General features: G+C 45.7%; 1 protein-coding gene across 9 annotated transcripts in view; it reads right to left on the bottom strand.

Annotated features, from left to right (window-relative positions):
* Positions 1–25,233, bottom strand: part of CAMTA1 (calmodulin binding transcription activator 1) — a 245,453-nt gene that overhangs the window by 10,750 nt on the left and 209,470 nt on the right. For 2 of the 9 annotated variants that reach the window (XM_031062368.1, XM_031062366.1), the window contains 12 exons: positions 17,045–17,184; positions 16,175–16,371; positions 15,756–15,834; positions 14,625–14,940; positions 13,746–14,257; positions 12,432–12,619; positions 11,823–12,069; positions 10,715–10,786; positions 9,703–9,723; positions 7,114–7,307; positions 6,511–6,585; positions 1,895–1,925 (listed from right to left, as the gene is read on the bottom strand). In XM_031062368.1, the coding sequence (XP_030918228.1) occupies positions 1,895–1,925; positions 6,511–6,585; positions 7,114–7,307; positions 9,703–9,723; positions 10,715–10,786; positions 11,823–12,069; positions 12,432–12,619; positions 13,746–14,257; positions 14,625–14,940; positions 15,756–15,834; positions 16,175–16,371; positions 17,045–17,184 (2,072 nt within the window). Of the gene's footprint in view, positions 1–1,894; positions 1,926–6,510; positions 6,586–7,113; positions 7,308–9,702; positions 9,724–10,714; positions 10,787–11,822; positions 12,070–12,431; positions 12,620–13,745; positions 14,258–14,624; positions 14,941–15,755; positions 15,835–16,174; positions 16,372–17,044; positions 17,185–24,914; positions 24,997–25,020; positions 25,186–25,233 lie in introns of those variants that run through there. The other 7 variants (XM_031062361.1, XM_031062360.1, XM_031062363.1 and 4 more) reach the window with 7 other exon arrangements.

Below are 25,233 nucleotides of genomic sequence, written 5' to 3'. Positions count from 1 at the left end.
CATTTCCCCATCCATCACAATCATTGGTCATCCCAGCAAAACCTGCAAATGCTATCAAACATCCAGAATCTGTTTCCTGCTAATTTCTCAGATGCTGTCACATACACAAAGCCTTAAAAGTAAATAATTTCTCCTCCAACACTGACAACTGGCCTCTGCTGGTAGCAGCCCCTGCCTTCAGGGCACATCTGGGCCTTTCCCCTATTTCAAACAATTCCTACTTCATCTGTTAGTAGTAAAAACTCCAAATTTTAACTTGTAAAAAAATGAGGACGTACAACAAAAAATGGTAGCACAGAAATCATCATTTGGAAACAAATGTCATTAGCTGCTCCTTTGTTAGCATAAATAGTTAAACAAATAATGGTGTCTCCAGCAGGCTCAGGCCCACTTCATGCTCTCACTTTTGAGTCTTGCAAATGATCTCTGCAACTCCAAGTCAATAAAACTTGGTCATCAGTAATGCAGTTTTCTTTTTACAACATTACATGGAAGCAAGGGTCCAGGACACACTTTTCTTACTGAAAACAGGAGCAATAAGCACACAAATGGTGAAGTTTGTGGCAGAAGTTTTTTACAAAAAACCCTGCTGCCCTAACAAACTCTCAGGTGTGAGATGGAACAGAGCAGCCTGCTGGCAATTGAGGCACATGCCTTGAGAGAGCTGTCACGGGAATTCTCCCACTGCTACCTAAAGATTTGTAGCTTTTTCATGTATTTGTAGCTTTGTAGGTTTCTAATATATAGTTTTATAGTTTCTAGCACTTTCTTAGCTGTTCAATAGCTAACCCTTTTTAATACATTATGTCACACTCTTGAAATTCTATTTAGTTTTATTTTCAAGAAAAGAACAAGGACATCTTGTTTTGCACCAGCATTAGAGAGTCAAAACAAGATACAGGGCAAAGAACCCCCTGGAAACACTCCAAGGGGCAGGCCCAAGCGTGAAATTATTGGATTTACCTGCTAGATACACTAATTAATTAACCTTATAAAAACCGTACAAATCCTGTACCGCACATGCTCTTACCTATGTTTTCTGCACCTGAATGCTGTCATTAAAGAACTGCTTTATATTAGCCTTTTAATATTGTTTGGAAAGCTTTCCTTTTGAATCCAGGCAACACCACCTCTTGCCACGCTGCTGTCTCACCCCCAACCAGCCACTAACACGACTGAGCACACAGGTGAGTGGGCTCTTCATGCTGAGAATGAGACTCCCAACAGATGCTCTCTTGGCACTTACTAGAACACAGTCACAGCATCTTCACTTCATTTTTTTTTTGTTTTCCTTCCCAATATGTGGGTGAATAAATTAGATAAACAGCTGTCAATAAGCTGGCCCTATAACACAATCAGATATGTAACTTACCAAAGACCAACTTATAGAAGATAAACACTGGTGCTTAACCACCTTGGGGAGTAAAGAGCAGTGTGAGGAGCTCTTCTGCAGAAATAAACACCCATTTAGAGCAGGCTGCACCTGCAGTGCAGCTTCCTATGATCTACCCTGAACGCTGCTGCAGTCCATGACAACAGAGTTCACAGAGTGTGTGAGAGCAGACCCTGTCAAATTCCAACATCTACTCACAGCCATTTTGGACACTGAAAAAATACCCCACCAACAATGCCATCTAAGCATGCCCATGATGAATATACATGTCCTTTTTCACACATTCATGCACTGGTAACATCTACTGCAGAGCTCCGTCCTGTTACAAAAGCAGCAGTGTTAGTCATTGCAGTAGGGTTAGTTTATTAAAGATTCTTTCATAGAATTAATGGAGGTGAAACTTACTGGCATATCTCGGCCGCAGCCCCATGCAAGCAAGCAGAAAGCAAATATATATTTAAAATGGAAGAGAGGAACTGGCTAGCAGGCAGCTACACTCACCCTTTTGTACAGCCTATGGTCCACCAGAGGGCTTTAGAGTGCAAAACAATACCAAAGAGCCATTAGACACACATGGCAACAACCATACCTTACCCAGAGCTTCACTTCAGGGAGGAGGAGACAGCACTTCTGCTTGCCTGGAGAGAAAGAACCCTTCCCACTCCTGCCTAGGGACTCCTCTTTACCAGGGAAGTGTCCTGTGTTTAGGTGCTTTAGGGCAGAAAGTTATAAGCAAGTAGAAAAAACCCAACACTGTCATTCCCATGGCATTTCTAGCTGCATCCTGCCTCCCCTGGCAGCATCATGTCTTTTTCTATCTCATCCCAAATGCTACTCCACAGAAAACACTGCAGATCATAATTCCATCTTAGCAATGGTTTAGATATCCCCCAGAAGAGTAAAATTTTCCTACAAATCAGAGAAAGAACAGGAAATAGGAGGTTACCTTCCCAGAGCAAGCTGGCTGTACCATACATGAATTCAGCTCAGCAATTCCAAACCCATTGGAGCTCCTGGATTTCCTTGCAGCTCTAGGCTGTGTCACATCTGGGGATCACTAAGTAGGTGGAGTCTTTCCAAAATTATTAACTATGCAAAGCTTAGGTTCTGCCTCAGTGAGCCTGGAGGCAGCTCAGCTCACAGGAGGTGTCAGGGGCAAGTTCTGGGCTGGAATTTAGTCAAGTAGAAGCTGACGGGTTTGGGCACCATGGGAAGATGGGTGAAGCTCTCCTGGGAGGCCAGGAAGTTTCTGTTTCATTCTCAATAAACAACACTTCTGTGACAGATCATGTTGATACCATGTTATGCTGATGCATGTTTTTCACCAGATTTTTGAGAATATGATAATAGATGGATAAATATGGGGGGGTTTGTTCAAAGTCAAAAGGAAACAATACATGTCTGACAGTCAGAATGACTCCTGCTGATGAATGATCCCTTTTGTCTCCATGACATTCAGCTACTAGAGCTCCAGTATCTTCTCTAAGAGTATATTCAACTAAATCTTACTGATTTTCATGGATTTTTTCATCTATTTTCTGATTTTCATCAACATCTACACATCCACTACTGAGAGCTCCAACTGCAGAACCTCTCATTAACTCTCCCAAAACACCTGAAATACTTCTGGTCAGGCAACAAACACTAAATTCAGGAGATCAGATCCCCGAGGTGATCAAAATCACATTTGAGATATTAAGCCTTTGTGCCAAAAAGTTATTAAACAAAATAGGACAAGAGGACCATTTAAGCTGTTCTGAATGCAAGCAGACAAACAGTTCTCATAATTGGCTTAAAGTAGACTTTGATCAATTTTATAATGGGATAAAACCCCAGCAAGCAAACCTGGGGAAACCCTGACTAAATCTCACCTAAAGGCTACAGAATAAACTCTTGAGAGTAATTTTTTGGCTCAGCAACAGAATTTGCTCATGGCCAAAGCCCAGGTTAAACCATTCAAATTTTCAAGGGTTGAATTTCTGAACTTTAGGCATTTACTGCCTTCTCACTTAGCTCACTCTCTCACAACAGACTGCAACTGGCTTTTGCAGCCTCTTCCCCCAGCTCCATCAACTGGCAGAAATCTGTTACAAGATCCTGTTTGTTTGACATTCCTGTGCATGCTCTCTTTTCTCTCACTCCTTCAGATCTTCCAAAAATAGTTGTCACTTCTACCCCTTCCACTGACAAGGCACTGTGGTTTAAAAAGTAGCTCCACAGTGCCATTTTTATACCACAGAGCATTAACTAACATTAGGTACCAGCTGTTATGGCTCACCCCTGGATGTTCAGGAGCTTGGATGGCTGAAGTGTTTCCTTATAGAGACTGGGGGCTTTCTTAAATTGTTTATAGCAGCAGTGTGCTAATCTGGAATGATACAGGAGGTGTGGGCTCTGAGCCCCAGCATCAGCCCATCCTCATCAGCTGTACCCTGTGTGAGTGTCACATGGAGACTGAAGGGATATAATTAGGAAGCTTACACAGAGGTGATCTGAAACTCACTTAGCATCCTAAGCTTTATTACTCTTAGGAAGTGATAAGCAAGAAAATCAAGCAGGGAGGAACAATGTCCTTATTGAGACACAAAGAAAATTCAGAAAGCTTGAGGAAGAGCAGGTGAGAGAGAGGAAGCAATTCCACCTGGTACCCCAGTGTACCTGCACCACAAGGCAGCCAAGAGAGAGGCTTGGGAAGGAATGGAGCTGGGTGCCCTCACCAGGACATGGCTGTGCCAGGGTAAGGGCAGGGATCTGCCCCTCAGGACAGGGAGCAAAGAAATGAACAGGTCAGTCTGAATCAGCTGAGATACTGCAGCAAGTGAAGCTCTGTTCTATTGAGCAGATGATCTCTGTAATTTCCAGGATTATATTTTCCTTTACAGTTTATACAAGCAAAAGGCTTCTAATTTGTCTTCAAAATTCTTTATGGTAATACAGCTCTAAAAACCTGGTTTGCATGGTGTTTGTCACTGACTGCAGAGAGCAGAGGCACCAGATCCCTGTGGGGTTCCAGCAGCCACAGGAGCCCAAGGGTCTGTGAAACACTAAAGGAACACAGATGCAGCTCAAGTGTGCAGAGCAGGAAGTGCACACTGTTGGAAACTTTTTTAGCAAACAGGAGGAAAATGGGGAATGAGACTCAGACCTGTCACATTTCTAAGCAGTTCTAGGAATCTGCTAAATTTATGTATTTTTCAAGCAGATTCTGAATGCTGGTTTTGTTATTTTGCTAAGTCTTGCTTTCACTTTTAACATTTACCAATGCCACGATGCTCCTGTTCTAATTAGTCAATTACTAATAATAGTTACATTAACCCAATTTTAAACTCCTATGATTGCTTGGAGAAAACATGCAAGCATAATCCTGTGATCATTTCTATTTTAGAAAGTAAAACAAGGCAGTTCTGAAACACTGTTCACATCTTCAGTGGAGCCAAGTCACTTTTTCCTTTTGTTGCATCCTAGCCAAGAACCATGACTGAATTCCTGAGCAACCACAAGTGGTAACAAACATGGACATGGGACAGGACTGCACTGCTGCAGAACTTCCAGCACTGCACAGTGTGATGTTGACAGAGAATCCCCCCCGCTCCTGAATTTCTGTCTGGAGCTCCCCAAGGGCTGAACCCCTCCTGCAGGGATGCCCAGAGCAGAGACTGTGCTGCTGGAGAGAGGAGACTGACCGTGGGTGCAGATGAGCAGGGTCTCTCTGCAAAGGGAAGAGGAGACACTGAGAAAGAGGAAGGCAATGAGCTGAAGTCAAGAACTGTTGGAATCAGGGGCAATTTAAGCCTTGCAGAATCTGTGTTACTCAACAGCTGGAGTCTTAACTGAGCCCTGTTTGGAGTGCATGGCACATCCTGGGTGCTGGTGGGAACCCCAGGGACACTGGGGGTTCCACATTTCCTGGGCCTGTGTCTGAGCTGGCTCTAAGAGCCTCTCAGGCTGATCCCAGAGATCTCATGGATGGAAACTTGGCACATGGTTCCCCCAGGGACTGCCAGGATCTCAAGCAGATCTGAGAGGACACAGAAGTTCTGAACCTCCAGGACATGCTGCACAGCAAACACAACAAAACAACCACTTTGGTCTCTTCCATATGCCCTGCTGAAAGAGGGAAGTCACTCGTGTTTTTTCATCAATGACTGTGGCTGTTTCAAGAGCACTTGGAATCAGCCTGGGAACTACAAAGTCCTCTTTGTTGTCCACACATGTTAATTCCCACTGAACCTGCAGGTAAGATGTACTTCCACAGCATGAGCCACACTGACCTCCTAACAAAGTGAAGCTTTGAAATCCTGCAATAAGGACTGAGTCTGTTTCTAAAATCAGGAGCCTATCACATGCCTCTAAGAGCTCTCCTTGTTAAATGTCACTGGACTGAACTAAACATACTTCAAAATGCATCAGGTGTGACCTGAGTGGATGAAATGCATGGGTAGTGAGAATGGAGGGGGCAGAGTCAGAAATTCAGGATTCACCACTGTCTAGGCAAAGTCCCAGTTTGCAGCTTGATCATATAGGGGATCCTTTCAGCTAAAACCCACAGCAAACACCCTGCTGGTGTGGCAGTGTGGCTGCCACAGGGGAGCACTCTGGCAAGCCTGTGCTGTTCCCATGCTGGTGGAGTGGCTGATGTGAACTGACCTGCGCTGCTCTTCTGCCACATCCCACCTAGCCACACTGAAGAGAACACACACTTGAGGAGAGCCAGCCAAATGATTCTGTGTCCAAACTAAAGGCATTTCCAGCACACACCAGTTGTCATCACTTTTTGCACTTTCCCACATACCATGAATGCTTTGGGCGGCACTCAGAAGCTGTAGCTATGATTTAACAAGATTTTTTTTTCGACTTTCTCAAGTCCAGCTTTTAAAGTCAAACAACCTGGGTTGTTCTACATTATAAGCAATGGAGCTGTACACAATTCTCTTTCACCAACAGTCCTAAATTAAAGATTTCATTTTTTACAGCGCATCATGGAAACAGCTCAGCTTTGTTCTTTAAGATCTGTAGTGAGCTGGTTCTATTATATTTACATTGCACTCATTGCAGACACACTTGGACATTGTCACAGTGCTCTAAGGAAGGGCAGATACCAAAAGACAGCGTCATACCTGTGGCGGCAGCGTCGTAAAAACCGCATAATCTTGCGAGCAGCTTGATCCTGCTTCTTGGTAAGCAGACTGCTTCTAAACACAAAAAACCCCAACACTGAAGTGCAGGCAAAACTGGGGAGAACACTACTAAATGCAAGAATAATTATCCTACGAACTGTGGCGGTGTTTGAGGGTCCCCAGGACGAGGGAAGAGATGAGAATCTTGACTCCATGTTTCAGAAGGCTGATTTATTATTTTATGATATATATTATATTAAAAGAAAATGCTATACTAAAACTATACAAAAGAAAGAGAAAGGAGACATCAGAAGGCTAGCAAAGAATGAATAATAAAATCTTGTGACTGACACAGCTGGCTGTCATTGGTCATCAAGTAAAAACAATTCACATGCTGGGAAAACAATTCTCCAAACCACATTCCAAAGTAGCCAAACACGGAGAAGCTGAAGCTTCCCAGCTTCTCAGGAGAAAAGATCCTGGCAAAAGGACTTTTCATAAAATATGTCAGAGACAACACACTGCATTTCCCACTGGCCTTTGTGAAGCACAGCACCAAAGCAATACACAAAGATGCCAAGAGCATCAGCAGCCTGGGCTCACCTGAGTTTCTGCTGCACGATGGTGGCTGCCCGGCGGTTCTGCCTCCTCTTGCCGCACTCCTTGTAGCTGCGGTAGTACTGCTGGATCAGCAGCGCCGCCCGGCGGCTCTGCTGGAACTTCTTCTGCTCGTAGTAACTTCGGAATTTGCTCTGGATAAGAATGGCAGCTTGCGTCATCTTTTTATAAAGTGCATACTACAACAGAAACAGAGAGAAGCTGAGGCATCCCAGTAGGAGCAGAAAGAAGCAGGTTCCTACAGTTAAAGGCTCTTGAGACACTAAGATGTGATGAGAAGTTAATGAATATCTATTCCCTGACTGAGAGTGGTGTAAAAATGGTGACAGCAAACTGGAAACTGTAAGATTAGGGGCAGAACTTAGTCTGCATCAAGAAAACAGCTGTTTTTCTGCCTGTGGAATAGTTTGATGGGATTAATGGAATCATAGAGTAGTTTGCACTGAGAGGAATCTTTAAAGGTCATCTAGTCCAACCCCCCAACATGAACAGGGACATTTTCAAGGAGATCAGGCTGCTCAGAGCCCCATCCAGCTGCTCCTGGATGTTTCCAGGGACAGGGCATCTGCCACATCTCTGGGCAACTTGTGCCAGTGACTCCCCAGCCCCATTATAAAATCTTTCTTCCTTGTATCTAATCTGAATCCACCCTTTTTTAGTCTGAAACCATTACCACTTGTCCTATTGCAACAAATGTCTGTCCCCATCTTTCTTAAAAACCAAACCCCAACAAACCCTCAAAACCACAATAGTGAGCCTAAGACACAGGCAAAACAAAATCTCATTAGAAATCTGTAACAAGCATCCAATGAACTCACAAATTTGCATGAGCAGTCACACACTTCCCAAATTCCATCTAGCACTGTGATTATTATTATTTCTAGCCCTGTGATTCCAAGTAAAGCAGGTGCATACTCTTCAAAAGAAAATTTTTATTCTACATCCTTTTCCTCTGACAGCATGCAAGGTGATGACCACTTAACAGAAACCATGTGTATTCATTAATATTTTTAAGTCCTTTCTAAGATGGAAATGTAGAATAATGTATAGAAGTTTCATTTATGCTACTATAACAGAGGTTTTCAGTGTCTGCTGATCTTATTTTGGTAAGTTTTAATACTTTCAAAACTGATGTGTCTATTGTTCCTGGATATTTTATCAGCTCTAACTTCTGCTCACGTTATCAGACAGATGAGCAGCAGCTACTGCCCTGTACAGGGCAATGTCCTAACATTTCTCAGTATTTTCCACTGTACTGGGAACAAAAACCCCAAAAGCAAACAAACAACCCTCCCAACATAACCCCAAAGCAAAAAATCCTCCACTATCATCACAGACCACCATTTACCAAATTTCACTTTTTGGAATTGAAGCAGTCATTAGGAGCAGTTATATTTTGCCATTAGTATTTTTTTTTTGTTTCCTTCTTTTTTCTTTTTAACATTTTTTAATTAATGGATCAGATTGTGACTTTAAATTCGCTGTTTTAAACAAGTCCACTCATGAGCTGGTAATGGTTTTCCTTCAAAGTTTTAGCCCAGATGGGACTTCTGTGGCTGAGTTACAAACCCCTGAACAGAAGGGTTCAAATACAAAACCATGCCATGAGCTGTGGCTGTCCAATGCAGTCACAAACCTCTGCTGATCAGTGCAGTAACAGATCAGAGGAACAAGGCACAGGAAAGAGAAATCAGCAGTCACTGCACAGACCAGACCCCACCATGTCTGCATGCAACCCTAAAACCTGAATAGCTGCACCCTGTCCTCCTCTTGTTTCCTTCTTCTTTCTGCAAAGGGGATCAGTGGAGATGTCACCTGAACTCCTCCCCAAAGAGGAAAGCCTTGTGGAGCTCAGTGCCCAGAGCTCAGCCCACTTGTGGTGACAGAACAGGTCGGAGCCTGACCCAAAACCACAGGGCAGGGGAAGCTGTGGATGGAACATCACCCCAAGGACACGTTCTCTCCAGGAAAAGCACACCTTGCCTCCTGGTAGCCCTGAGAAAAGCTCATTTGACTCTAGAATCTGACCAGATCAAGGTGTTGCACAGCTGGGAAATCCTTCTTCCCAGCAGAGAATTACTGACTGTGAACAGTTTAGCAGTGGCACCAACAGTTGTGCCTCCAGCACGAGCAGCAACGTACTGAGATGTTGGTCTCAGGAACTCAGCACACAGGTATTTCAAAGATGAATGGTGAAAATACTTCAGCAGGCAAGCAGAATGCAGAGGACATTGGCTCACGGGTGGGATAAATGTTCTGTGCTGCCCAAAAGCCAAGGTGACCAAGTGACAGCTGATCAGGAGCACTAAAGCCTGTCCTCTGGAAACTGCTGCAAATCCCTCCCCGCAGCTCAGCCCATCCCTGCTCATGGCAGCTGATGCAACTGCGGCACAGCAGCCCCTACACAACTCCCAGAAAGTCTGGTTTGTCACTGATTTCTCAACCACAGGCATTTATTAGTGGATACTATTAAAAGGTTTCTCCAAAATGCCAGGTTCTCCTTGTTTATACTGAGTGTGAAAAGTAGTGACCCAGAGGGAACTGTTTCCAAAATAGTGTTTGTATTTGTATTACCTTCAAGGCTATCCAAGTAAGCTTGGGGAGAAACAGAAAAATACATAGTTAATGTTAGTTCTGCAAATAAAGAATGCAAAACAAAACAAGAGACCCAAACAATCTTCTTTCAAAAAAGAAGTGATTCCAGGATCCAAGACAAAGCAAATTTCAAGCAGTTTTTGAATGGAATTAAGCTTCCCTGCTACAGGAAGCATCAGTGCAGAATGAAAGCTATGTGATGGGTTGGATGTGAACCACAATGCAGTCACCTAACACTAGAAAGACTTCCCAAATAAATGTTTTTGAGGGTTGTAAAAGAGCATAAGTGCCTTGCCTCACTTTCTGTTACCATGCTGCCAGGCATTAGACAGATTGTGTCTAGTAGGGTAAAGTGTGAAGAGGAATGTGGGCTCTAGTCCTCATCAAAAAAAACCCCAAACCAAACAAAAAACCACCAAAAAAACAACAACAACAACAAAACCTAACAAAAAATCAAAAAGCAAAGGTATCTTCTTTTTCTGGGGTTGAGAACTCAGCCTGAAAACATGTCTCCAACCAGAGTCTGGAGAACAGTCTCAGTCCTGGAAAAACTTGCATCAACCTACAACATGTGACTTCCCATAGTTTAAAAGTTTAGTATGTGCAAAATAAAACAACCTATTTTTCATCTTCACCTTTATCAAAGGCAAAACCAACTTCAATTTCACAATGAAATTTGGCAAGCAACTAGTCAGAGAATCCTCAGGCTGTAGCATGCATAAAGGCCAATATGGAATACATCACAGCCCTTCATCTCACAGCAAAACCACAGGCATTATCACAAACAAATTTCAAGGATTCCCTCTAAAACTAAGAATCAGAACACGAATATTCCTCCCTTTTCAATTTTGCCTGAGCAAGGTACTTCATTAGAGCATGCTGAAAAGCACAGGAGAGGATCAGTGGGACAGTGCCCACTGTTGGGGTGGGCAGGGGTGCATCCATGGCACTTACAAGTATGTGCTTCATAAAATTTCATTTTCTTGATTACCTGTTTGTACTTTCGGTAGCAGCGCTGAATAACAGCAGCAGCCACCTCCTGCTGTTCCCGGAGAGGACGACCCTGTGGGGACAAAGGGAGGAGCAGCATCAGGCAGAGTGCACCAAAACCCAGGACAGGTGACCTGGCTCTCAGACTGCCTGCTCCAACTCAGGCCTAGGCATCTCCTGGAGATGCCTCTGCTGTCAACTCACATAAGGAACAAACCTTCAAAATGCATCTTTACACCAAATGGGCAACTAAGCAGAACCTCTGGAGTACTGTCAGAATTCAGGACAGTATCCTGGATTGCCAGGACCCTGCCAGGGGCTCAGAGACCCTGGCACAGAGCCCAAGATGCCTGTGCTTTTGATTATGACCCATGGAAAAAATTACCAACGTTACATGAGGATCTGCAAGCCGCGAAAATCTAAGTAGAATGATGGTGAATTTGTCACAGGGTGAAAAATAGATTTTTTTTGGTTTTTAGAATGGGGGTTCAGGGGGCAAGATGGAGGAATCTGGGCATGTCCAGCCTTTCTCCTTCTTCTTGGCCTCCATCTTCTGCTGTCATGTTGGCACTTTTAGATTGGTTTAGAGTAGACGCTCACTGTCTAACATGGGTGATAGGTATTGGGAAGTCATGGTAAATAATGTAAACATAGTTTTAGTATAAAAAGGTAACACCACTCCGGGGGCAGGCAGAGTGCCTCTGTCTGACCTGCTGAGCAGACCTTGGCATGCCAGAGAAAGAATTTTATAAACAAGATACAATCAACAACCTTTAGAACAAGAACTGAAGAGCTCTGACTCCTTCTTCGACTGCTGGGCTGGGAAAAGAGACTTTCTAATGTATCTCAGGGTCACTGTGACCAGCTAAAATCCTCAGAGGGTACATTTTGAGGGGATGTGCCACAGCATGGCATGGCATGCACTTCCTACACAGTACTTGTTGGGCAAACATCAACAAGTAAATGTCAGAAGCATTGAAAAGGTTATGATAGAAACTGTATTTTTGTCCCTGGAGTGGATATTACCCACATTTTGGTTTGTAACAAATTATAATCTCTCTCTCTCACACACCCATCAAGGAATACACTGGGGCAGTTGAGCCACATACCTTGTATTTCCTGAATACTGTCTGGACGAGTTTGGCAGCTTCATAGAGTTCTCTCTGCTCATGATCAGACAGAGTTAACTGTGCAAACTCATTTTCTACCTTCTCGCTGGTGGATGCACTCAGAAATTCAGACCAGTCTGCTGCCGAGGGAAGGCTGGGTTTCTCAAAAGCTATTTCACTGATTGGAGAGCCTGCAGGGCTCAAGCTGGTGTTCGAAGAAGGGGTCAGGGGTTCACTATACAGACTTCTGAAATACCAATCACAGTAGGAATTATTGGCTTACAAAGCACTTGGGTTTGCATCACAGATAAGGACAACAACATTTCTGAGTTCAAGACAGAAGTTTATGCTCCTGTCTCTCTCCCTAAGACATCCCACACCCCTGAGCCAGCCTGTCCTGCACTGCACAGATGGGGTGCTGGAGTGAAAACCCCATTCCATGAATTTGTAGCTGTGTTGGCAACAATACATCTGAGCACAAGAGTGTGCCTGGGCCAGCAAGGCCAGAACTGAGTCTCACTGAGAACTGGCACCTGCAGGCTGAAGAGGCAGAACGTGCTGCCCAGTGCTCACACCACACCAAAACCCAACCTCAGAGCTCTCACTGACCTGATCTGTGCAGCACTGGGCAAGTGATCGACATCAGCAAGGTAACTGGCCAGCCAGCTCATGGTGGTGCTCATGGCAGCACTGTCTGTCCTCTCCACCAGCAGCGACTCCATTGGCACAAAATTCTCTCGCTTGATCCTGTCAGGCGTAGCTTCAATAATGTGCTCTGCAAGTGTCATCATGTTCACCTGCCAAGGGGGAAGGAACAGCAAGCTTTAGCTGCCTGGTAGGAGGTGCCTTGTGCTTCCATGTTACAGCCCAGCTTTAGACAGAATTCCCCATTTTGCCCAAACCTACTGTTTGTTTCAACATGGAGAGAAACCCATTAACGAGCGCTCATTTGCTTTTCTGCCTCTTCAGACCAAGCACTGCAGGGTTTCATATTCCCTAGACCTCTTTATTCCCTTTATGGGGAACCCAACAGATCTGGAGAAAGGTCTTGGCCCTCCCTCTACAGCTGTCACTGGTATGTTATTTCCAAAGGAAAAGTGACTCTGCCACTCTTTTGCTGAGATGTGCAGTAGAGCACAACAGGACAATAAAGGCACATCAAGAGAAGTTAAAAATCTTGGGACAAAACATTGTCAGGAGTCCTTCTGAATGGTATCCCTCAGCTCAGCAAGTTTCACGGGAATTTTCAACTCAGAATAAAAACTCTTCTTGTTTTGCAATGCTCTGCTTCACCCATGTTACACCAGCCATAGGAGAACGCTCTGAGATGCCAAGGCAGAACAGGTAAGGTTGTGTTCCCATTACCCATTTGCTCAGACAACCACAGTATCTTTCTCCCAGTGACTACATCTCATATTCCTCTCCCACTTCTGTTATATTTTTATTTCCTCTATTCCATACCTAGTGGGATTCTTCCTTCCCCAAACCCACTGTCTCTTCCACTCTCCCCTCTTTCCTCCCTCCTTCCCTCTTAAGTGCAGAGGCCTGGCCTGCAACCACAGCACTACCTCTCTCACATTGTCTCTGTAGGGACTCCTGCCCAGTTCCCATAGGACTATAGGGCCACCTGAGTCACATGCACTGCTGTGATCAGGCTCTGCTTTCTCCTTTTTCCTTGCACATCTGCAAACAATTTTGTGCATTCTGTATGCTGCTGAAGTGTACAACCCTAAATGCTAACCATTAGCCTTTATGTCTGCACTGAAATCAGAAGAAAGCACATTAACTGTGTGACCACCTCCTTCCTCAAAGCACAATTCAGAGTCTCTAGAGACCTCCATGGGAATTTCTCAAGGTCAGGATCCTCTGTGCAGCCTCCATGCTCTCAGAAACTGCTGCTCTTGGATCTGTGGGTGTGTTTACCTGCAGTTCATCCATGTGGTGTAAACAGTCCTCATCCCCTGTGCTGTCCCTGTAGGACAAGAGTTCTGCATCCACCATCTCCCTGTCGGCCATCATCAACACATTCATCTGCTCCCGCTGGCGGAGCCGATGGGCCACGGCCTCCTTCCCCTTCTGGCTCCCTGCCACCTGCACTGCAGACACACCAATATAAATGTCTTTTGGGTTCCATTTGATGCCTGCTTGGCTGCCAGAGCCCCGGTACCCAGTAACTTCTGGGATGTGCTGGGAGAGCTCCCGGCCATAGTCCCTCAGCCCTTCACTGGGGCTGATTGTCTCAGTGGAGGATTGCTTGGAGCTGGAGTTCTGCTTCCTAATGCTTGGCTGTTCCAGGCTCAGTGCAGTGGAAAGCAGCTTCTCTTGCCGGGCTTGAAAATACTCAGGGCTCAGCTTATGCTTTTTGGGTGCAGGGTAATCTTTCTGAGTCTCACTACTGTAATAGCTGGAAGGTTCTGATCTTGGCCGCCTCAGCTCTGTAAACAAACAGATCAATGGTCAAAACTAAACATGCAACTCACGACTGCTACAGGAACATCAACAGCTTCTGCCTCAGGCCAGAGTTTGAGCTGTGCTCTATGGACACCTGAGAGGATGTGCAAAGGGAGTAACAACCACCCAGGGAGGATAATATCTCAGCCACTCCTAAGATACACAAGCCTTTCCAAAGCAGGCATTCACTCCTCTTCCTGATTCTTATGCAAGTGTATGTAGCACCAGAAAAGAATTAATCATGGACAGCAAGGCTACAGGTGGCACCTGCTGCCCAGGTGAGCCCCTTGCCCCCACATTTTCACACGTTAAATGTCAGCAAAACAGAGCACACCCTCCAGGGTGCTTTACCTGTGTTTGTACTGGAAATCACTGTGACTCCCTTCTGAGGCTCCTGAGAGGCAACAAGCTCACTGTGCCACTGGGACACCCAGCTCTCTGTGTTGGAGTCTGTGCTCGAGGGGCACTGAATCCTGGGGTTCTGCCCAAGCTGAGTTTGCTCATCTCTCTGCAGCTGCTCCAAGCACTCTGCCAGCTTGACGTGGCCCCGAGAGCGAGCGATGGCCAGGGGCAGCCTCCCGAGGGAGTCCGGGATGGAGATGGCGCGGCGGTCCCACTTGTACAGCACAACTGCTGCATCCATGTGGCCCAGGGCACAGGCCCACATCTGAAGAAGAAAAGGTAACTGACCCACTGGAGACCTGCCTTCTCCTTTCTTGTTAATCCCAGCTCAAGGAAAAACTCTTCTGATAAACAAAACCATTACACGCTCAAGGCCAGCAGATCACGTTTATAAATGTTCTAATCCAATAAAACCAACCCAACCCAACATAGGGGACTGAATATATGCTATTCTCTCCTACAACAGAGAAACCTCCAATTGACAAATAAACCTAACAGTTTGGTTTCTTCTGTTTTGGGGTTTTTTAGTGACATTGACATCATTGCAGAGACAGAACAGCTTCATACACAAAGGAGTCTCTGAGGTCAGAAACATGCAGACAGGACCAAAGGTTGGGAACAATAAAATCAATACTCAAGTTGTAAACTGGCAGTTCTGGTTCCATTTGTTTTGGCTTTTTGCTTGTTTAAGTTCTCAGTCATGATTTCATGACTACAGAGAACAAGACAGTTTATAACTTTACAGCTTCTACAGTTAAACTTCTACAGTCAGAGAAGACAATATGAAAGAAGGCATGTACAGTCCTTTTCACACTCTGATAGTGGAGACTAGATTCTGTGTAAAACACTAACCAGAACCATCTGTCCATCTCCTTTCCTCCTGTTTCTCAATGACAAAGTTTTGTTCTGTGCGCTCTCTCTCAACAAAATGCCAGGAAGCTGACAGTACCATGTCTTACCATTTACACAGCAGGAACATCCACTCTACAGAGAGTGAAACACTTCAGGAAAATGACACATCAGAAAGAACTCTCCAAAGGGCCCTCAGACTCTCTCAGAAGTTTCAGACCCTGCTCTTACCAGAGGAGTGCAGGAGAAATGATCCACATTCAAAGGGTCAACTTCCAGCTCCAGATCAATGCTGTCTGCATGTTTGGTGCTGCAGGGGAAACAAGAGAAGGAATATGATCTGTAGCTATGTCAGGATCATTGTCTAAGAACAGAATTATTCAAAGCCCTGTACCACAGAGAAGAGGCCACACACATGTATTTACTACATGCCCACAACATGTGTATTTACTACAGACAGTGCCCCCACCACAGGCATGAAGAGCATGATAGATCCAGCAGCTCTCAAGATTCCATCAGATCAGGGCATGGGAACAAGTCCACGGGCTTGGCTCTTTGTACAAGACAACCAGAAACATGGACTGAGCAGAGTTAATAAATGCTCCTGCCATGCCTGTGCTGACAGCCCAGAGTCCAAGGCTGGGTCTTACCGCCACTTGATGAGGGTCTGGATGAGAGTAGCATAGCCCTGGGCAGCAGCCAGATGGAGCAGGGTCATTCCTCGGAAAGTCTTTGAGTGGATCAAGTGTTTGGACTTCGCCCAGCACGCACGACTCATCATCTTCTCACACACCACCACCACACGGCTCTCAAAGCAGCTGCCCAGGGTCCCAGTCCCAGAAACGCACTGGAACACCACACACATCCCAGTTAACCACGGAGAGCTAGAGGAATGTGCCCCCTTATTAACAGAGTGACAAAACTATCCTTTGTCCTCTCAAAAAGGAAAGAAGCCCAGGAGTTTCTCTCCTTGATTAGGTGAAAAAGAGACCTCATGGGACCTTGGGGACTTCACCTCAAACTTAAGGATAGCTAATTAGAAGCCAAAAAGTCCCACCTAAGCAATTTACTAGAAAAAGAAGAGAACAAAGAAACCAATGGCTTTTGTGAAGTGTTTTACCAGGAGCAAGAACCTCTTGCACCTGGCTTGGTTTTTCTCTGTTTGTTATTTTGCCTCTAATTAAACCTTTTTGTTTCCAACATGGCAACAAAAGCCATCCTGCTGATTTTATGCCTCCAAAAGTAGCTGAGCTATCTTAGGTGAGTAATAGACCTCCAAGAGCTTATGAGACCTGGCTCGAGGAGGCCCCTATTAATGAGAGGAGCTGCAGCTTGCCCTGAACAGGCAGCCTTCTACAAGTACTGAGACAGTGGCAAATGTGACCAAAAACCAGCTGCTGTTAGACACCCAACCAGACTTGTCACTTAGGACAAACTATAACCCTTTCCAAACCCCATCTCCCAAAAAACCCTCTGGTAAGAAAGCATAAAGCTGTGTCTGCACACAGAAGGGCTCATACCTGCACCTGTGTTCCACTGTTCCCATTCCCATTGCTCCCGCCTCCTACTCCTTGTTTGTGTTGCTGGGAGCCTGTCATTTCAGCCATTCTCCTCTCCATCTGCTCCAGTCGCTCCAATATGGACATCCTGAACTGGTTATCTGGGTTGGAGAAAGCCACAGTAAGGACATTTCCATGGAAAGGAAGCTCAAGTCACAAACAGCTATTCTGGAAGTGATAGAGGAGGTTTGCTCTGCTTGGAAATGCACACACACTTGCTCTTCATCCTAGCTCTTCCACCTCCTGCAGCAACCCTGTGACTGCAATGTCAGAGAACTTCCTTACAGAAACAGACAGAAAAATGAAAAATGCAGGCAGAAGACAAATCCCTTTCCCTGTGAGTCCAGCTGTAGGCACACAATACAAGGGGTAATGCAAAGTCTTTCAAAACACAAACTCTAAGCAAATATACTCATTCACAGAGCATTTCAGTAAGATCACATCTGCCATTTGAGAGTCAACCCTTCTTCACAACAATCCTGAATTCAGCTTGGCCTGCATCCTGGAATCATGCAATAATGGTATCTGGAAGAAAAAGGTTCCTCTGCTTCCTTCTGTGCTTAGCAAAAGGAACCTTTAATAGGGTACTTGCTCCTTCCCTAGCAGGCTCCCTTTCTTGGAAAAGAGCTTCAGCCAAGTGCCAGAAACAGAACCACCACAATTTGGAGTATGGGCACTGACAATCCTGTAACACCACCCTGAAACCCTGGAGCCCTCTGGTCCCTACAGAAGTCTGTGTTACTGATTTTCCCCTCATTGCATTTTAACACAGCACTATCCTACAGCTACTAAGGCTTGAACAGTGGAGCAGGGAGGTTCAGACAGATTAACAGATCATTGCTGAACTGATTCCCATAGAGATCAGCTGAGGGAATGATCCTCTGGATAGGGCCAGTCAGTGCAGAGGGAATGGCTGCAAATGCAGAGCTCCTTCTGCAGTTTCATGCAGCTCATGTGAAGATGGGCATGACTGTTTTGTGCATTTAATGGATCTTGCTATCATGCTAAGAGCATAGGTAGCAAACTGTAAGGGAGAGACAGCCCCCATATTGTTCAGATTCAGGCATCCATAGAGATGGTGTGCTGGTGCAGAACACTCATAAACCCAGAACCACTCCCAGTGACAGCAAAAGCAGTATGTGCACTAAAATAGACACGCTCTGATGAAGTTTTCAACATGTCAGTCTTCTCCAAGAACACAGAGTCCTCCCTGGAAGGCTGTAGGAGTACTCATATGCTACACTGAGGCACAGCTCTCAGTAGAAGGTATTGGAGAGGTGTGGATCTCTGCTGTACTGCACTAAGGACAATATTGCAGACCACTGGTACAAGACAGCTCAGCTCCAGGGGCTGGAGCCATCCCCTTTTCACCAAGAGGCTGCTGTGGTTTACCAGCAGGCAAGAGCTCCACTCCTTTCTGGCCAGCTTCAGCATCCCCCTCTGGCTGCTCAAGAGCCAGGGACAAAGGACTGTGGCCAGCACCTCCCATCTAACCTCGTGTCAGAGGTGAGCTCACTAATCCAAAAGATTTATTATTAGTGCCTTACGAATCCTTCATTTGTCCTGTTAATTGCAAAGCCCCTGGGAAAGGACTGGCAGCTGTATCACCCCACACTGATGGTGCTGCTGAGGTGTCAGGGCCCTGTCCCTCAGCTGTGGTCAGCACACAGCAGCAGCAGCAGCCCTGTTTGCCCAGCAGATCTTTGTTCCAGGAGTGCTGCAGTGTGCTGCAGTGCAGTCCACACCGCTGTCTCCTCCCTCCCCATTGCCAGGCAGAGCACGTCCACTGCAGAGACTGGCACAGACCTGGCCCTGCTGAGCTCCCCTCCCTGTAAAACACAGCCCAGGCATCTGCAAAAGTGGCCACACTTGCCCTGCAGGGAACAGGGCTCCACACAGGTAATGCCACTCTCCCTAGCTGGCTACCAGCACCTGCATTTATTAGAGCTGAGAGCATCAAACCACACTAGGTATCATATCTGAGCCCCCAGCACCTGCATTTATTAGAGCTGAGAGCATCAAGCCACTCTGGGTATCACATCTCAGACCCCAGCACCTGCATTTCTTAAAGCATCAAGCCACACTAGGTATCACATCTCAGACCCCAGCACCTGCATTTATTAGAGCTGAGAGCATCAAGCCACACTGGGTATCATATCTGAGCCTTCAGCCTTGTACAGGCACAAGCAGGATCTTTTTAAAAGAAGAAATTTGGCTTGAACTGGAGTAATAAACCAACAAGCTCAGGGCTGCAAGATTCTGGGATTTGTTCCTACTCATTTAGGGGTCCAGAGAGAATAATTCTGTATAGCTGGACACAAAAGGAGAAAATAATACAGAAGTACAGATTACTATTTTCTCCCCATTTTTTTTTCAATCTGAAACCACTCTGGAGCAGAAATGGAGGGCCCTATGTTTGTGACTATTTTCCAGGCTCTTCTCTCTGGGCTTTATGATCTGTAATGGATGAAGCCTCCACCTTTCCTGATCCCAAAGATACTGAGAACTTCCTGTCAGTTTTTGTCAGAAGACTGAAGCTACCAAAGGTATACCTGTCACCCACCAATGTCCCCAGACACTAAACAAAACACTACACCAAAGAAATGAAAGCAGGGAATTTTTCTTAGGAAACAGAATCCAAAACATCTGGTGCTCCCAGGTATTCCTATTCAGACACCTGGTAGTGCTCCTGGAAATAAAAAGGGCAGGACTAACAGATCAGGCATTTTAGAAATATGCTGCTATTGGCAAAATGGGAAGTAGAAAAAAACACTCTGGAGCACCAGCACAGCATGGTCAGAGCCCTCCCTGTGTCTAGAAGAGATCACCAGAACTCCCCCAGATCAGGGTGTGCCCCAAATGAGAAAGCTCCAGGCAGCAAATGAGCCAAGTGGGGCAGCAGAGCAGGGAAGGTGTCCCCATGCTGCCCATTTCCAAGGTGACCATAATCAGTGTCTAAGCAAGCCACAACTGATGACAGTTCCAAAATTATTTATGTATAGCGTTTTCATCATTCTGTAGTGTCAATTACACCAAGATGTCCCTTTCAAAAGGAACCCTGGTCATTTGAAGTGCATGCATTGCACTAGTCTACCAAAAAAACCAAACAAAACCCCCAACAAACTAACAACAACAACAAACCTACAACAACAAAACCCCAAACAAACAAAAACAAACAAAAAGCACAAAAAAGAAAAATAAGGGAGGGGCAGGGAGGGAGTGGGAGAGAGAACACCTTCCCCCAAGGTTTCTCCTGAACTCAGCAATGAGGCAAAATGCTCCTTTCCCACCCCAGCCCTGAACACACACCAGATTAGCAGAATTTTGGACCATGTCCAGCCATTTGACACACTGCTGATGAGCCAAATGATGCACCTTGCAATGCCCTGAGAGAAAGGAGAAAGGCTACAACAACCACAGGGCTGAACATTACAACTCTGAGAAGTTCAAGACCTTTCATCCTGTGTTATTTCTCATTTTCCTCTCTTCCTCACTTCAGGGGGTCTCTGCAGGGCCACCTGCTTAACAGGCACTGAAGTTACAGGACCAGTTTCCACATTCTTGCTTTTTACAGCTAGCAGAAGGTCTCATGACAAGTCTCTTGCAGGGCACTGAAGATGAGAGCTCAACAACATAAAGATCACTGTCCAAATAAGCTTTTCTCCTGCTACATGGCACAGGAAATCTAAACAGCCTGAGCCCAAGGAAATCTCTTGCACTGGAAGCACCCTCACTCTGTCCAAAGGCCACAAAGATCCACACAGATACAAATATATTCCTATATTTAAGGTTTTGCCCAAAAATTATGGTTTTGATGATAGAATTTAAAATCTTTTAGTGAGCTAAAAAGTTAGACATGCAAATTTGTGCATTTATTGAGTTTTTCCACTGCATCTCAATCTCAGAAATGTTTTAATGTTCTTTAGGAAACTACAGAGAGTGTTTCTCAAGGTGTTCTTCAAGGCTTCCTCTACCAAAGGTGATGAAAATAACCACATTTCTTTATCTCCAAGAGAGAGAATAATTTCACAGAAAATATTCTGAACACTGTATCTTTCATGGAAATTATTCTTCTTCATATTCAACAATATCAATGTAACACCAAAATTATTTCTCACTATCTTTTCCCCAGCATAACAAGGAGAAGTGGTGGTAACCTGAGGAGAGCTGAACTGTCCCAGCAGGGAGGGACAGGGAGGAGCTGCCAGGTCAGATTTTGACCAGTACTAAGCAATTAGTTTGAGTTTCATAATTTCCTTAAAACACAATCCATCTTTCAAGTGCAGAACAGCTTCATTTCCATCTGCATTGTGAGAGAGCCTGGTACTGATCACCGTAATGACAGCAGGTTATGCACTGAATCCATCTAAAGATGCAGAACAATTCTGCTACAAATCCTTTAAGGATACGTGGTTGTTTATATCAGCCAGCATCTTACAGAGTTACAGCCTGTATTACAGTTATATATAACATAACTGTACAGTTACACACACACAACCTGGATATTGTTTAACATTACCTTTTTTTTTTTTTTGCTAGAGTTGGTTTAATCCAGTGGTGTTTTCTTAACCCAGATCCCTTCACAATGAATTTAAAGCACACCTGCTCCAACAGCTCAAAAAGCCACCACAGCAGGCACAGAGAGTGGAAAATGCAGGGAGCAGAGGAGTTAGTTTAATCTCCAAGATTCTGGAAGCCACACCTCCATTTTCTCCCTCAGTGCTCTCCAATAAACACTGAATTTCCTCAGCAAGGATCTGAACAGATGCCAGCCATTTACGTGCCCCAAGTTTTCACTGGAGGCTGCAGGAGCACGTGCCCTGTGCAGCCTGGTAACAGCTCCTGACTGCACAGAGCCTGTACTGACAGGGGGGCTGAAACACAGCACCTGCAAACACCTCACCTACAGCCTCTGCACAGCCCTGCCCACTGCCCAACCCAAAGCCTCTTCCAACAGCAGGATTGCTGGTTTTGAGCTGTCCCCCATGGGCAGGCACAGCTCAGGGCACTGCCTCTGCTCACACTTTATCACAACAGGTAATAAAGGCACACCTTCATCAAACATCAGTTCTGCACTTCCTTAGTGTGGTACCCAATGCCCAGGGCATAGAGCTAAGAGAATAGCAAGGCACAGCAGTAAGGGACAAGCCCTCCTCTGCTTAACAGGCCAATTTTAAGAAATGAGCACAGAGAGCTGCTTTTCTAATCTCTGCACACTGCTGTACCAGACAAGAACACACCCCAAAGGATCTTCAGTCCTTTTGCCAAGCAAGCTTCAAGCAGCAAGAAACTGTCTGTGCCACACATGACTTGGCAGTGCAGCCTGAACTATTACAGGGTAAATACTGCTGAAAATACAGATGAAAAATTAATGGGCAGGTCTCAGTAGCAAGCAGTGTTAACAACATTTGCTCTTTTTTCACACTCTCCCCTGGACATCTGGATGTTTTTACCATGCTGCCCAACCAAACTGACAGACAGTAACTGGTTAAAAGAATTAAAGGATGAGGATCCATGACCTCCTGCACATCCCAATGGGGCTGCATCTGCCCAGCATGTAATTATTGCCCCACAGAATTCTGAACACTGAGCTAACAGTGATGTGCAAGACCTGCATGTTCCCAAGCACTGTGCTCAGATACTTGGTGTGGAGGGGCCACTCTGAGGGCTTTGGCTTCCCAGCCTGTGCTGTTTCTTTACCAGCAGTTTCTGTGTTAAATCATCCCCTGCATGAGCACACACAGACTGAACTGAACAAGTGTGACAGCTGAGCAATGTAAAAAAAGCCATGCAGCATGAAGACATCTTTCTGTTTTGCAGAGCAAGCCAGAATTCTCTCACCATATTTTCTCATACAGCACAAGCTGTGGGTGGGGATGGAAGCAGTCTAAGGCCACGTCACTCACAGTGCCACTGCTCTGTTTCTATTTTGCCAATCATCTGTCACTGGTCTACAAAATCCTGCTCAATTCTTCTGTACAGCAAAAATCCTGAACATCTTTCATGTTGCAGTAACAATTTTATCATTTAATACTGATTTCTGAGGTGGCATTGTTGCAGGAGCACCTATTTCTGAAATAAAACTGGGGTTACATCCTCAACACCCCTTATGAGAACCTCTCTTTAGCAGTAAGTTGTTACATGTCACAGCCTCTACCAGCAAATGAAAGCATTTAAAATTAATATTCTAGGATGAATGCATATCTATATTAATGAGACAGGTCACTTCCAAGGCTTTTGATCAGTGAGAAATGCCACAATACTGAGGTATGAGATGATGAAAACACAGTACTGTACACTCTGAGCCTAAGCAACAGCTGAAGAAACGCCATGAAATGAACACTACTGAACATGGGCAGGAATGATGAAGTCATTCACACCTGCACACACATGTACTGTCAGTGATTTTAAGCCATTAATTCACCTGCCAAGGCATGATTTCTTACTGTCAACACTTTCCCCATAGTTCTTCCTGTGCTGTAGGACTCCAGCTATTACTCCCATGCTATCTGGATCACTCTGTTCCTCTCTGTAACCCCCAGTGCTCCCTCAAAACTGGGTACTTCTCTACTTTATCATGCCATTACTAGGAAAGAGAAGCAAGAGGGTTGCTCAGGCTGACTTCTTCCCCAAGTGGCAGTCTCTATACCAACAGCAATAAAGCACTTGCTGCCCTATTTTTCAGGCTTCTCTTCCCCAGGGCTTAGGAAGGGCAAGATCTTAATGCTATCCAGGAACAGCTGCTTCAGGAAACAAAGGAAAGTTTTAAACATGCCATGTGCACTTTATATATTTTAGAGGTAGAGCACACTGCCAAAGACATCGCTTCTTGTGCTGTTTTGTAATTTGTATAAAAACTCGGCTGCCTAAGGTCAGTCTCTGCATCTCAGGTCAGAAACTGACCTGACAGGTGCTACTACTATGAAAAATGTAAGGGGAAAATACTCTTGGATGTATGCAAGAGCAACAGCCTAGGAGAACGTACTGTGCTGCTGCTCACCTGCCCAGTGCTACTACCCAGGGCTCCTGGAGATCTCCTCCTCCTAGGGCTACATGCTAAAGGACTACAGACAGGAAAAAAGCATCTCATGCCACACATGCAGTATCTGTGCTTACAGTACTGTGCATGATATTTATGTTTGCATATGGTAACAGTTCTGACCCAAGTTCTCTCTCCTTAAATCTGCAACCTCAAGAGTCAAAATACTCACTCCGAAATCACCAGACTGAAGAGCAGCATGCTATAAAATGGCCTCTACCTGCTGCAAAGTTAGATAAATGGGAAAACTGAAAGCACTGGAACAGGTCAGCTCTGCTGGAAGCTTTCATCAAGTCTGACGTCAGTCATGTTTACCCCATCTAAACTGCGAGCAGTCCACACAGTCTCCTGAAGTCCTCTTCCCAATCCTGCTCTTTCTGGCAAAGCACGCTGCAAAACAAGTTTTCCAATACCGTGGTGCGGAGCAGGCGTGTGTTTCCAGCATCCCTAAGATCCCCAGGAAGGTCTGGGCTACCGACCTCCTTCTGTGCCGTACCAGCTCAGCACACGAGGCTGCGAGCTGCTCCGATGTAATGTGTCCTGCCGCACACGTGATGCTACAATTAAAGCGCTGTCACAACTCCGAGCCTGCATCGCAGCATCACTCGGGAGGGGCTGAGGACCAGCAGGGCAGGGCGAGTACATGAAAACACCAGCGCGTCCCACGGCTAGGGGCACAGCGAGCAGCAAGGCGTGCAGTCGTGGAAGTGCAGCACAGTGAGGCACAACACAGAAGCATGCAGATTTAAACCCAAACAAGCACTGCGCAACACTTCGTCCTGCAATACTTACTGAAAGCAGTACTTTGTCACACGTGCGCATCCACTGGACCCCTCTGCAGTCCCTCTACCTGCTTCCAGGTAAATAATGTGACAACACCTGGCACCAGAGGACTGACCTGGGAGTCTACAAGGCATCGGCGGAGGCTCCAGCCAGCATCTGGCGCAGACCCCGCAGCAGGGGCGGGCAGAGCAGGCTCCCCCCAGACCTGCTTGTCGTCTCTCGCATCCTCGCAGCCAACTGGAGCCCCGGGGTCCTGTCGCAGCGCCGGCGGCTCTCAGCGGTGCCACCCCCGCGCCCCGGCGGCCGCCGCGGACGGGCCAAGGGCGGC

The sequence above is a fragment of the Geospiza fortis genome, unplaced genomic scaffold, assembly GCF_000277835.1.
Source record: "Geospiza fortis unplaced genomic scaffold, GeoFor_1.0 scaffold132, whole genome shotgun sequence".
NCBI classification, from domain to species: Eukaryota; Metazoa; Chordata; class Aves; order Passeriformes; family Thraupidae; genus Geospiza; species Geospiza fortis.
This window is presented reverse-complemented; position numbering and strand designations above follow the sequence as displayed.